The following is a 14,445-nucleotide window of genomic DNA, read 5'->3' on the forward strand; positions in this document are numbered from 1 at the left end:
CACCAGCACAAAAGTTGTTTACTCCCACTACTGACCTTGGGGCAATTTCTACTCCTGCTGGTCAGTCTGGCCTCCCATAGTCTGTGGCTCTTTGCTTAGAAAGTTTGAAGACCCCTGCTCTAAAACTGTTCAATTAATGATGTCTGTAATTAATCTAGTAATAGTGATATCTTGCTGAGAATGTGAAAGTTGCGATTTTGTATTTCACAGGTGAAATGAGGAATGACCTATACATCACTATGGAAAAAGGGGAGTTTGAAAAAGGTGGCAAAAGTGTTGCAAGAAATGTACAAGTTACAATGGTGATTGTGAACAGCGAAGGACATGTTTTAAAGGTAATTGTATTACCTTTTATTTAAGGCCCTTGCTCTCCATTTTGATAGAGGTTTATAGTTCTCAAAATAATTTGTAGAGCTTTAAATTGTTACACTTCTATTGTTACACTTCCGATCTTCCCCCTCCTGTAACACCTAAGAACCCTTCTCCATCTCTCTTACTAACAACCCCCATTTTAAAGACATACGCCTACATTTTCCATCAACAGTTTCTTAATGTCTTATTCCCCATATTTTCCTCTAAGCTTTATCAGTTGGTTAATACACCATTCGAGATATTGGTGTTCCACAAAGACAATAATCGAATGGTGTAATCTTTGCAAAAAAAAAAAATATATATATATATATATATATATATATATAAGTTATACATAAGTTATAAAATCAGATTACACAAAAATTGTAATACAAGTTATACATTTTCTAGTCACATTAGTGTTGATTTTAAAACAAATGGTATTTCTAGATATAAAGTGCAAGTTTAGTTTTGAGATTGTTCATTTATTAGACAATAAAATAAAATTTCTGGTAAAACGTTTTTTTCAAATGAAATCAAGGTGCTTTTAATGCAATACTAAAATTAACAAATTAATGAAAATACTAACAGCGGAAAGTTGATTAAGGCTGATTAAGGCGAGCTATGGACTTATAAGGGGATAGGTATAATTTTTAATTATAAAAAATTGTAAGATTGCCTTAACCACTATACCACCGGAGGATTTTGCTGTCTTCCGTCCAGGCCACTTTTTGCGATTCGGCGCTGTGCGACTTCAACTGACAATTGCGCAGTCGTGCGACGCCGTACCCAAACGAAATTTACGTCCTTTTTTTCCCACAAACAGAGCTTTCTTTTGGTGGTATTTGATCACCTGTGCGATTTTTACTTTTTGCGCTATAAACAAAAAAAGAGCGTTTATTTTGAAAAAATAACAATATTTTTAACTTTTTTTTTATATGAAATTCCCCCCAAAAAAGATGTAAAAACCAATTTTTTAAAAAATTTTTGGCCAATTTGTTTTCTGCTACCTATGTTTGGTAAAAAAAATCGCAATAAGCATATTTTGATTGGTTTGCGTTTTTGGTGGTTTTTTTTAACGCGTAATGGCTGCGATCTGCGATTTTTTTTGCGGGACTGCGACATTGCGGCGGACAGATCGGACCCTTGACTGACATTTTTGACACTTTTGGGGGTACCAGTGACATTACTGCAGTAATCAGTGCTATATATATGCACTGTTACTGTAAAAATGACACTGGCAGGGAAGGGGTTAATTTTATTGGAGAGGGAGGGGTTAATGTATGCCTGGTGCTTACTGACGTGTAGGGGGGGAGGTGACTGAGTGAGTCATGGACAGATCGGATGTCCAGCTATGCTGAACAGTCCGATCTGTCACTCCCTGTCACTATGGAGATCCGCCCGCTTGTGTTTACACAGGCGGGCGGATCTCCACACTAGATCCCCGGCGATCGGGGCAGAGCAGCGGCGGTCGCCGCTGCTCCTCCCCTGGCCCGACTCCCGCTGTGAATAAAAACAGCGGGAGCGAGCCTCCGGCGGCGCGCAAGCGCTGCCCAGAAGGGGGAGTGTCTGACGACGTAGTACTGCGTCGTCAGACGATAACGAGCCACTCTGCCGCAGTAATATTACTGTGGGCGGAGGTAAAGTGGTTAATTGACTATGTACAGGTCAAAGGATACTCCATTGAACTACACATAAATATTGTATAGCTATAATATTGTTATATATGTATAATCAAAGCTTTTAGATGCGGTTTACCGGCTTTCTTTATACAAGAGCTCCTATCAATATTTCTGAGCGACAGACTAGGACCAGGCTGTCAAAAAGACAGCTGGTCCTGGCAATTTCAGGTAACACTGCTGTGGCAAAGGGAGAAAGAATCTCTGGTCGTAAAAGGTATGCACAAGATACCTGAATGATGGTTTTTTTTTTTTTTTGGGTGTACTTTATATGCCCAGTGTTTTTTTTTTTTTGGTGCGTTTTTCATTTTTTATGCTTTTTATGCTTTTTATTTGGCCAATTTGTTGTTGGACAGATTTAAAAAAACACAAATCGTGGCAAAATCACAATAAAATCCCATCAAAAACCCACTACATGCTTTTCTGCAGCCTCTTCATCAAAGTCGATTGAACCAAAAGCGCACTGTTTTGTGTTTAATAAAGTCCCTGACCTTTTTCAAAAATGCGGCAGCTGAAAAAAGGATAGATGTGAGCGTGTCCAATAGGAAACCATGTTAAATGGACTGTAGTGCGTTTCTGCAAAAAGCACCAAAAAAACGCATGTTGTGTGAACCAAGCCTTACACTGGTCCAGCTTGGACCAATGTAATTATGTGTATGATATACTTGGTCAATGCCACTGGAAGCCTAATATCACTGAAGTTGACATTGCTACTCTGTTGATCTCCACTTGCTTCCAGGTCTCACCCTGAGTGGCTGCTCTCCTACTTTGTGAACACTGGAGGTCAGCCGCTCAGCCTGGGTGCTATTCAAAGAATGCTTTGCAATCTCTGAATGATTGCAAAGCGTTCTCTGATTGGACAAGGTGGGATGGTGATGTCACGCTCTACACTTTGTTTAATCAGAGAATGCTTTACATCCATTCAGAAAATGTGCGGCATTCTCTGAATAGTGCCCATGTTGAGCAGCTGACTTTCACAAGGCATCAGGCTGGCCTCTCAGTGCAGCACCAAGGTAACTATGTATAACATGCCAATGCCCAGAATTATTTTTTAAATGCAGCTAGTACAAGTGTCTGATAAGTCAAACACTTATTATTACTTATAGAGACATACAGTCAATAGTAATCTCTGTGGTTAATAAATGCCTGATCACTTAAAAAAAGTTCTTGAACTGTTCGGTAATAAGCTCTGGCAGGATCAGTGGTATACATATGTGGACCGTAATAGGTAGATTGCTATTAAAGAGGTTGTAAACCAGACCACTCCCCACTCTGGGTGCGCCTAGCCCTAGCAGATCTTCCTACTTGATCTCTGTGAGGGTTAAACCATTTTGGCTGAAATTGTTCCCAAACCCTTATAAGATTGCAGGGGGGCTGGCTGAGTTAATTTGATTCTATGGAATCGAATATGGAATCTGCTAGCACAGCTATAATCTGGGATCCACTAAAAGCATTCCTTCCTCAGAGGGCTTATTATCCGAGAAATCACTGCCATAAAACGTAAATCCAGGAAATGGGAGGACATGATCAGAAAAGAAAGGCAACGTAGGGAGACAGATCTAGTAGCACACCCCAATGCCACTACTCATCATAACTGGGTTGAGGCCCAATCTTTATATAATTCAGTGGTCTTGACAGCTGCAGAGAAGAAAAGGTATTTCCAGCAGCAAAGCTTCTTTGAGACAATACAGGTCATCTTCTGGCTCTGGTGGCTAGAGCGCAGCAGGATCATCCTGTTATAGATGCCATACGGTCGACATCTGGAGAGATCCATACCACTAATTCTGACATAGTTGACACATTTTACCATTTTTATGCAGACTTGTATGCCTCCAAAAGATGTGCCTCGGCCTCTGACCTGACACCTTTTTTGCAAAACTGTACCTTCCCCCCGTTGTCTGACTCTGAGAGGACTGCATTAAACTCCCCGATTACTGTAGAGGAATTGTCTAAAGCACTGGCTGCCGCCCCTAATTTCAAGTCCCCTGGAACAGACGGCCTTTCTGTAGAGGTATACACCAGATATGGGGTGTCCTCCTACCTCCACTGGTAAAGACCTTAAGTGAGGCAGCTAAGACAGGGCTCTTGCCTAATTCCATGATCGAGGCCATAGTTGTGGTGATTCACAAGCCAGGGAAAAATAAGCTTCTGCCGGACTCGTACCGTCCCATCTCATTATTGAACATGGATGTTAAGTTACTTGCACGCATTCTGGCTACCAGACTCTCCAGAGTGATTTGAAAACTGATTCATCAGGAACAGTCGGGGTTTATTCCTAGTAGGTCAACAGCTAATAATATCAGAAGATTGTTCCTCAATTTATAGGTGGCAGTGGATAATCCGGGAGGTAGGGCCATTTTCTCCTTAGATGCAGCCAAGGCTTTTGATAGCATTGAATGGCCCTACCTCTGGGAGATTCTCTCTCGCTTTGGGTTAGGAGAAGACTTCATCAATTGGGTGCGTGTTCTTTACTCTGATCCCAGGGCTAGACTGCATATCAACAATGTCCTCTCTCCTTCTTTCCCTCTGCACAGGGGCACTAGACAGGAGTGTCCTCTCTCCCCCCTTCTATTTGCCCTCTCTGTGGAACCATTGTCCATCTTAATCCGCAAGGACCCAGCCATTGTGGGATTTCGACGTGGTTCCCTCAATGAAGAAGTTTTCCTAGATGACACCCTGCTCTATCTGGGTGACACAGCTGGCTCCTTGCAGACTCTTATGACCACTATCAACAAATTTGGTGAATTCTCCGGTTTTACTATAAATTGGTCTAAATCCATCCTTATGCTCCTCGACCCGCTAGGAACACCCCTCCCGGCCTGTGCAGACCATTTGATGTTGCTAACTCCTTTAAATACCTGGGCGTCGTGATCTCTCCTGATTTTTCACGTCTCCAAATGAATCTTAACCCATTGCTGGATAGACAAAAATTAAAAAGCCTAAGTTTGTGTAAGCTCCCCCTGTCAGTAGTGGGCCGAGTAAATTTAATAAAGATGGTCTGAGCACAACAACTTCTGTACATCTTCCACAACTCCCCTATGTGGATCTCTAATAAGTGGTATAAACCCATAGACTCTCAATTCAGGGATCTCATTTGGAGAAAGAAAAAGGCCCGTATTAGCTTAACCATCCTGCAGTATGGCAAGGATAGAGGGGTACTTACTTGGTGATTCTGCACTCCAAGACTTGTTTTATGGCATCCCAGATGCAGCAATTTGCTGGCTTGGGTCAGTGCTATACCGAGGACCCTATAGCTAGACTGGTGAGCTCCTCTAACCCTAGCTTACCTGCCAGCTCTCACTTAGAGATGGGTCTACTGAGCCTCCCCCTTTTCCTCTGCCTACAGCAGCTCTTCTTCAATAGGTTTGGAAGGCCACAAAGGAGGCACTCCATATTACCGTTCCTTTTGGATTATACCCTTATATGGCATAATCCTAATTTTCCTGACCTTTGTAAGTTAACAGGTTTCTCAATTTGGCAACAAAAGGGTGTTTGGTTCTTACATCAGGTCTATAGGAACACTTCCCTGAAGGCAAATTACCACTTTTGCAATGAATTCTCACTATCTCCTAGGCAATTTTACCAATACCTTCAGTTTAGACATGCGTTGCAGATTCAACAGCGAATCCTTAATTTGACTACCTCTAACTCAGTCCTGGTGACTGAGATTTTACATTCAAATACTCAGAAAGGTTTAATCTCTCATGCTTACAGTGAATTGCGAAAGTATTCGGCCCCCTTGAACTTTTCAACCTTTTGCCACATTTCAGGCTTCAAACATAGAGATATAAAACTGTAATTTTTTTTGAAGAATCAACAAAAAGTGGGACACAATCATGAAGTGGAATGAAATTTATTGGATATTTCAAACTTTTTTAACAAATAAAAAACTGAAAAATTGGGCGTGCAAAATTACTCAGCCCCCTTAAGTTAATACTTTGTAGCGCCTTCTTTTGCTGCGATTACAGCTGTAAGTCGCTTGGGGTATGTCTCTATCAGTTTTGCACATCGAGAGACTGAAATTTTTGCCCATTCCTCCTTGCAAAACCGCTCAAGCTCAGTGAGGTTGGATGGAGAGCGTTTGTGAACAGCAGTTTTTTAGTTCTTTCCACAGATTCTCGATTGGATTCAGGTCTGGACTTTGACTTGTCCATTCTAACACCTGGATATGTTTATTTGTGAACCATTCCATTGTAGATTTTGCTTTATGTTTTGGGTCATTGTCTTGTTGAAAGACAAATCTCCATCCCAGTCTCCGGTCTTTTGCAGACTCCATCAGGTTTTTTTCCAGAATGGTCCTGTATTTGGCTCCATCCATCTTCCCATCAATTTTAACCATCTTCCCTGTCCCTGCTGAAGAAAAGCAGGCCCAAACCATGATGCTGCCACCACCATGTTTGACAGTGGGGATGGTGTGTTCAGGGTGATGAGCTGTGTTGCTTTTACGCCAAACATAACATTGTTGCCAAAAAGTTCGATTTTGCTTTCATCTGACCAGAGCACCTTCTTCCACATGTTTGGTGTGTCTCCCAGGTGGCTTGTGGCAAACTTTAAACAACACTTTTTATGGATATCTTTAAGAAATGGCTTTCTTCTTGCCATTCTTCCATAAAGGCCAGATTTGTGCAATATACGACTGATTGTTGTCCTATGGACAGAGTCTTCCACCTCAGCTGTAGATCTCTGCAGAGTGATCATGGGCCTCTTGGCTGCATCTCTGATGAGTCTTCTCCTTGTATGAGCTGAAAGTTTAGAGGGACGGCCAGGTCTGCAATGGTCTGATACTCCTTCCATTTCAATATTATCACTTGCACAGTGCTCCTTGGGATGTTTAAAGCCTGGGAAATCTTTTTGTATCCAAATCCGGCTTTAAACTACTCCACAACAGTATCTCGTACCTGCCTGGTGTGTTCCTTGTTCTTGATGATGCTCTCGGCGCTTTAAACGGACCTCTGAGACTATCACAGTGCAGGTGCATTTATACTGAGACTTGATTATACACAGGTGGATTCTATTTATCATCATTAGTCATTTAGGTCAACATTGGATCATTCAGAGATCCTCACTGAACTTCTGGAGAGAGTTTGCTGCACTGAAAGTAAAGTGGCTGAATAATTTTTCAGTTTTTTTGTTAAAAAAGTTTGAAATATCCAATAAATTTTGTTCCACTTCATGATTGTGTCCAACTTGTTGTTGATTCTTCAAAAAAAATTACAGTTTTATATCTTTATGTTTTGAAGCCTGAAATGTGGCAAAAGGTCAAAAAGTTCAAGGGGGCCGAATACTTTCGCAATGCACTATATATGGAATTAATATCCTCTATCCAACACCATACTAGACTGAAATGCAGGGCTTGCTGGGTGATAGATATTGGAGAAATTGATGTGAGCAGAGAAATTGATGTGAGCAATGGGACATGGCTATGGAAGCAATCACTGTACCTTCCCTGTCTGCTTCCCACAAGCTCCCACAGCTGTTTATTCTCCATAGAGCTTATCACACACCTGTAATGTTTGACTGGGGGAGGAGAGATACGCTGCTATTCCCCAAAAGTGATGTACATAGAGGCGATTTTATAACTATGCTGTGGCGATGCCCAAAACTTACGAGGTATTTATACGAGGTCCTGCAAACCATCCCCTTACTCGCACCAGTTCCTTTTCCTCTTATGCCCCTGATGTGTTTGCTTGGAGCCTTGGATGCTGAAAAGTATCCACCGGGCATGTACACTATGATAACGAGTCTGTTGTACTTTGCTAGGAAACTGAAACTGATGAAACTCCATGTTTTGGATATCGCCTACGATACCCTCCAAAAAGAAATGGGTTGAATATGTTAACTCTCTCCTACTCGTGGAGCAACTGGCTTATTGCCATCAAAATGCGTTAAATAAATTTTCTCTATCGCTCATTGACAGACGTAGTCCTCGGTGATACAGCACCTTCGGGTTATGTTGCCTCCACAGGAGCAGGACTAGACAGGAAATAAAAATGCTCTGGCCACACCCCAGGGGCAGTCCCCGAGGGTATATCCTCTCTCTCTCCGCCACAGCAAATCAGTTTTTTTCTGTCTAGTCAGGAGTAAGGACCTAGATACCTTGCTGGGATCTTCGGTCCTGGCAGGATTTTTTTCTTAAAAAGATTTTTTAGACAGCTTTTTTCTCCAGTGTTCCTGTGAGATCTTCAAGCAAGAAAGCTGAACTGGGCGACGGGCTGGATGTTGAGATCCGGTGGTCACCCCAGTTCAGCCTACGAGCGCGTGCAGGCCATAGCTCCGTGCTGGGTCGGCCGCGACATAGTCCCACTGGGGGACTGACCCCGCAAGTTAAACGTCTCGCTGAAACGCCAAGGACCATGAGTCACGGCGTCCGTATTGGTCGACAGCCCTCCCGCCCCGGTGGAGAGGGGTACTGTCAGGAGTTGGTGCCCGCCTGGTTCCGGTATGGTGTGTAGTATGTTCCCCCTTTTCCCCTGACGGGTCTTGTGGTGAACGCGGGCCCCTCTCTGTATGGTAAGGTAGAGTCCCCCTCCATCCTATAACATGGCACAGATCCCCCTACTTTGAGTGTGATTTTATGTTCAAAAAGCCAGGAGGCTTGGTTTGGGAGCTAACAATCTAATTGTATACATGTTAAAAAGATGGTAATCGGTGGCAGTATGGGAATCTTACTGTGATGATAATAAGTACCTACCAGTCAGAAGCCACGGACATGTAGACTGCCTTCCTAGTCAAATCTCCAGCAATAGCAGGCCTTCCGAACGGCCATGCGGTCCGCCAGGGCCGGTACCGCCAACCACGCCAAATCCCCTTGCAGAGAAGGTGTTGTGTGCTCTGCAGCACGCCGCTATTCGGTACAGGCCGCCGCCATTTTTTTTGCTGGATCGCACGAGCCGCCATTTTGGCGTAGCCTCGTGTCTCCAGCATGGGGGCGGCCATGTTTGAGGTGATCCAAACACCTCGTGGAGCTAGGGGAGGCGCCGGAAGGCGTGCAGAGGGGCGGAGCCGCCTCCTTTCTTCCTGGGCAGCCAGCCAAAAGACTTCCTGTTTGTGAACACAGCGCTGTAACCTGTTGCAGTTAACTCTGAGCATCAAGTGGTGAGCCTGGGGGTCTATCTCTCTCTCTCTCGATCGATAGGGATCCCTAGCAGGTAACACTAAGGGGCTTTTGTGGCGCTGGGGGTCTGAAAAAAAAAAAAAAGTTTTTTTATTTATTTAAAATTGAATTGTATTATCTGGGAAGTTACTGGAATAATCATGGACCCTGCCACACAAATACCCCCACCTGTTTCCCTCGAGGGGGCCACGGGACCCGCCGGTGCACAGAGTATGGATGCATTTACAGCAGTTTTGGAGTCTTTGGTGGCTCGGGTGGAGGCAGCCTGTCAGGGACGGGGGTCAAGGAAGCGACCCCCGCCTACCCCTATATTATCTGACACCTCTGACTCAGATTCAGAGATGGTCACTGCAGCTGCAGGTCCCTCTGCAAGGGCTGTTACCTCAGGTAAAGCTCCCTCAGACAGTGAGGAGGACGTTCCTTCTCCAGCTATAATTCAGGAAGAAGCATTGGTGGACGCACTAGTTGTGGCAGTGCGGGAAACCTTAAGACTTGAGGTTTTACCGGCAGAGGCAACTGAAACAGAGATTCCCTTTGGTACTAACAAACCCATTAAAACGATGAAGGTTTTTCCTGTACCCAAGTGTTTTGGTAATAAAATTAAAGGAGAATGGGAGCATTCTAAGCGTACCTTTACGATTTCCAAGCGTATTGCTAGACGCTATCCATTTGAGGAATCCTTCATTAAGAAATGGATGGTACCACCAGTGGTGGATCCACCTATTTCCAGGCTGAATAAAGCCACGGTTATCCCAGTGGAGGACACTTCGTCCTTTAAGGATCCGGTGGATCGAAAGATAGAAGCGGAGTCCCGCACTATCTTCTCCCTGATAGGGTCAGCATTTAGACCAGTAATTGTTATTGGTCTAGTTTCTCAGACACTAACGGAATGGGCGAGATTGGTACGCCAAGACCTAAGGGGAAAAGATATCCCCCAGGGAACATCTGATTTGATGGAACAGATTATACAAGGGCTACAGTTTGTCTGTGACGCAGCCTTGGATGCTACCCCCCTATTAGGGCATGCATCTATGTCAGCGGTAATCCTCAGACGTGTGCTGTGGTTAAAATGCTGGTCAGCTGACCTAGGTTCCAAAAAGACCTTGACGAATCTCCCCTTTCAGGGGAATCGCCTATTTGGGGCCACCCTAGATGAAATTATTAAGGACGCCACTGGGGGCAAGAGCACTTTCTTGCCACAGGCTGCTAAAGCTAAGGGACCTCGCAACAAGCGAGGACCTTTCTTTACCGCCCATAAAGGGTTCGTACGCCCGGCTGGAACAAGCGGGAAAGGCAAGACTCCTCCAGGAGGGTTCAAGAAAGGCTGGTCGGACAAACAGAGGACCAACTTAGCCAAACCCGAAGCAAAGGAGTACACAGCCTGAAGGTGCGCCCCCACCCGGGTTGAGGGTGGGGGGACGTTTTCACCGGTATTCAGGACATTAGATCGAGCATCGACTACTACTACCGGTGCGATTCTTCCCTTCCAACATTTAAGTACTACAGGGAGCGGTAGTCACCGTTCCCTGAATAGATCTTTTCCTTTACCTTTTCCTAAGATTAGTCTCTATTCCCCACAGGAATCGGATCTGGTTGACCAGACAGACCAAGAAGCCTCTAGCCGGGTGACTTTGGTCCCTGAGGTTCAACCAGAAAAGATCACCCTTTCTGATAGGAATCAGGTATCTGATAAATGTGTGGGAACAGAAAACGACCAGACTTTCTCGGATGGTCGGGGCCAGATAGCTCTAGGGACGCCTGGTTCAGATCCAGTCAGCGCCAGTGGTCCTAGAAATTCTAGGCTGGCCTCGTCAAGCCGGCCTGGCCGACTTGGACATGCTAGTCGCAGACGTTCCGTGGGAACTTCGTCTCAGGGAGTGTCTGTGGTCTCAAGGACCAATTTACCATCGTGCTTTACAGTCGCTGGTTTTAATGGCCTGGCCATTGAGACCCAAGTACTGAAGGACAGAGGGTTGTCAGCTTCAGTCATTCCTACCCTTATTAAAGCAAGGAAAACGACTTCCAGCAAGGTCTATTATCACACATGGAAGACTTATATTGCGTGGTGCGAATCTTTAGGATTTCCTCCACGTACCTATTCGGTGACTCGAATATTGGCTTTTTTGCAAAAAGGGGTTGAGCAGAAACTAGCCTTGAGCACCATCAAGGGTCAAGTTTCAGCATTAGCTATCTTCTTTCAGAAACCTTTAGCTACCAAGTCCTTGGTGCGGAATTTCATCCAGGGGGTGCGGCACCTGGCTCCACCAGTCCGCGCGCCCTTACCGCCCTGGGATCTTAATTTAGTTTTGTCGGTTCTACAGAAACCTCCCTTTGAAAACATCAGGGAGATTCCCTTGCTTACTTTATCCCAGAAGGTGGCCTTCTTGGTGGCTATCACTTCTGCTCGCAGGGTGTCAGAACTGGCTGCATTATCATGTCAGTCCCTATACCTAGTGATTCATAGGGATAAGGTAGTACTTCATCCTAAGCCATCCTTTCTTCCTAAGGTGGTTTCAGATTTTCATCTGAATGAAGATATTGTACTACCTTCCTTGTGTCCTCAGCCCAATCATCATCGGGAACATGCGATGCATTCCTTGGATGTGGTTCGGGCAATCAGGATATACCTGAAAGCTACGGAATCATTCCGTAAGACGGATTCACTTTTTGTGATCACGGATGGCCCCAGAAAGGGGTTGCCTGCATCTGCCGCGACTATTGCCAAATGGATTAGACAGACGGTGGTACAGGCTTATTCTATTAAGGGTCAGAGTCCTCCGTTCCCTGTTAGGGCGCACTCCACTCGAGCGCTCAGTACTTCCTGGGCCTTTCGCCATCAGGCGTCAGTGGTCCAGGTATGTAAGGCGGCCACCTGGTCGTCGGTACATACCTTTACAAAATGTTATAAAATTGATGTGATGGCATCGGCGGATGCCTCATTTGGCCGCAAGGTTTTGCAGGCCGCAATTTGAGGAGACCGGTGGCCTACCTCGAGGGTTTTTTTCTGTTTGAAAAATTTCTTTTTGTTGAGTCTCATCATTAAGGATGAGCATTGTAAACTTCTAGTTGGCACCGGTTGGGCCTTCTAGATTGGGATTTGATTTCCATTCTCCCACCCCTCATTTGTGATACTGCTCTGGGACTTCCCGAAGGTGCTGTATCACCGAGGACTACGTCTGTCAATGAGCGATAGAGAAAAATGGATTTTTGTAAAATCTTACCGTAAAATCCCTTTCTCTTAGCTCATTGACAGACGTAGTCCCCGCCCCTCTGTTTTTGAGTTGGGTTGGGTTAAATTCTCTAAGCACTGCTTTTGTGACATAACTGATTTGCTGTGGTGGAGAGAGAGAGGATATACCCTCGGGGACTGCCCCTGGGGTGTGGCCAGAGCATTTTTATTTCCTGTCTAGTCCTGCTCCTGTGGAGGCAACATAACCCGAAGGTGCTGTATCACCGAGGACTACGTCTGTCAATGAGCTAAGAGAAAAGGATTTTACGGTAAGATTTTACAAAAATCCATTTTTCTCTTGTGTGGCAGAGCTGGCTGGACTCTCCTGGTCTTGATCCTACATGACTAGTAATAGATAGACTCTTATAAATCTGAGTGGATATAGTCTGTTTTATTGCTACAGAACCTGGAATACCCCACCCACCCCTGATATTCATTAATTTAATTTGATTCAAAGCCTATCTGCTATTACTTCAGAAAAACAGAAAGAAATGTCATTATGCATAGATTACTGCACTATAGGCTCGTGTTCTACTTTATTTTTCCTTTGTTGTTTGGTTTCTCTCTCTGTTGTGCACCTTTCTCGCACAGATTGACCATTGTATTCTGTATTTTTATAATGTGTGATTTAAACTGACCATTCTGTCCATGTAATGTTCGGATTCCTTTCTCTTTTATATCAATAAAAAAGTTTGGATTAAAAAAAAAAAGATGATGTAAACTCCGGATGAAAAAGTAAAAACCTGTAAGACAAAGGCATAATGAGCTAGTGTGCATCTCATACTAGCTCATTATGAAATACTTATCTTAGAAGAAAGCTCTTCTAGCGGCCCCTGCTCCCCGCTAAGGCGGTGGACATCTTCCCAGTGTTTCTTCGGGGTTCGCAGGCTCCAGCGCTGTGAGTGGCTGGAGCCGCGATGACGTCATTCCCGCACTTGCACGCGGGAGCCGCCGTTTATGGCATGGGGCTCTGGAGTTCTGGTGCAGTAAGCTTGGCCTTTAGAGCACATGCGCCCATGGGCTTTTATCGGCTTACCTGTACTTACAAGTGGTATAACCAAGTTTACGACCACTTTTAATTAAAATAATCTCCTTCTGTATAGGAACTTCATACTGTTGATGCATTTTTTCATGGTCAGCCTTATAAATTGCTTGAATTTCTTTTTTTTTAATTTACTAATACAATTTATATTACAGGATTATATATCTTTTGGTTCAGGAGAACCTACAGCACATGAGTATCATTCCTTTGTGTTATATCACAACAACAGTCCCAGGTGGTCAGAACTATTAAAGCTTCCCATTCCTGTGGATAAATTCAGAGGAGCACATATCCGATTTGAATTTCGTCACTGTTCTAGTAAGTCAAATCCATTTGCTGATTCATAAATAAGCACATTAGTGCCATTCATAAGTATTTGCCTCTACATCTTTTCTACACCTTTTCCACATTTTGTAGTATTACAAACTTTTTAACCACTATAGTACTGGCCACTTTTACCCCCTTTCCGCGCAGGCCGATTTTCAGCTTTCAGCGCTGTCACACTTTGAATGACAATTGCGTGGTCATGCAACACTGTACCCAAATTAAATTTTTGTCCTTTTTTTTCACACAAATAGAACTTTTTTTAGTGGTAATTATTAACCACTGAGGTTTTTATTTTTTGCTTAAATAAAAAAAAAAAAAAAAAAAAAAACCTTTTCTTTGTTTTGGTTATAAAAGTTTGCAGGCAAATGATCTTTCTTCATAAATTTAGACCAAAATGTATTCTGATACATTTCTTTGGTGAAACTAACCCAAATCAGTGTAAATTATTTAGTCTGTAGGAAAATTAGAGTCCACAAACGGAATATACATGCAAGAAAAAGTACGTGAACCCTTTGGAATGATATGGATTTCTGCACAAATTGGTCAAAAAATGGGATCTGATCATCATCTAAGTCACAACAATAGACAATCACAGTCTGCTTAAACTAATAACACACAAAGAATGAAATGTTGCCATGTTTTTATTGAACACACCATGTAAACATTCACAGTGCAGGTGGAAAAAGTATGTGAACCCTTGGAT

General features: G+C 43.8%; 1 protein-coding gene across 2 annotated transcripts in view; it reads left to right on the forward strand.

Annotated features, from left to right (window-relative positions):
- Positions 1–14,445, forward strand: part of DOCK4 (dedicator of cytokinesis 4) — a 529,522-nt gene that overhangs the window by 254,744 nt on the left and 260,333 nt on the right. For both annotated transcript variants that reach the window (XM_082254719.1, XM_082254720.1), the window contains exons 14-15: positions 211–335; positions 13,571–13,733. In XM_082254719.1, the coding sequence (XP_082110845.1) occupies positions 211–335; positions 13,571–13,733 (288 nt within the window). The remainder of the gene's footprint in view (positions 1–210; positions 336–13,570; positions 13,734–14,445) is intronic.

Source organism: Pelophylax lessonae (assembly GCF_965119305.1).
Source record: "Pelophylax lessonae genome assembly, chromosome: 4".
NCBI lineage: Eukaryota > Metazoa > Chordata > Amphibia > Anura > Ranidae > Pelophylax > Pelophylax lessonae.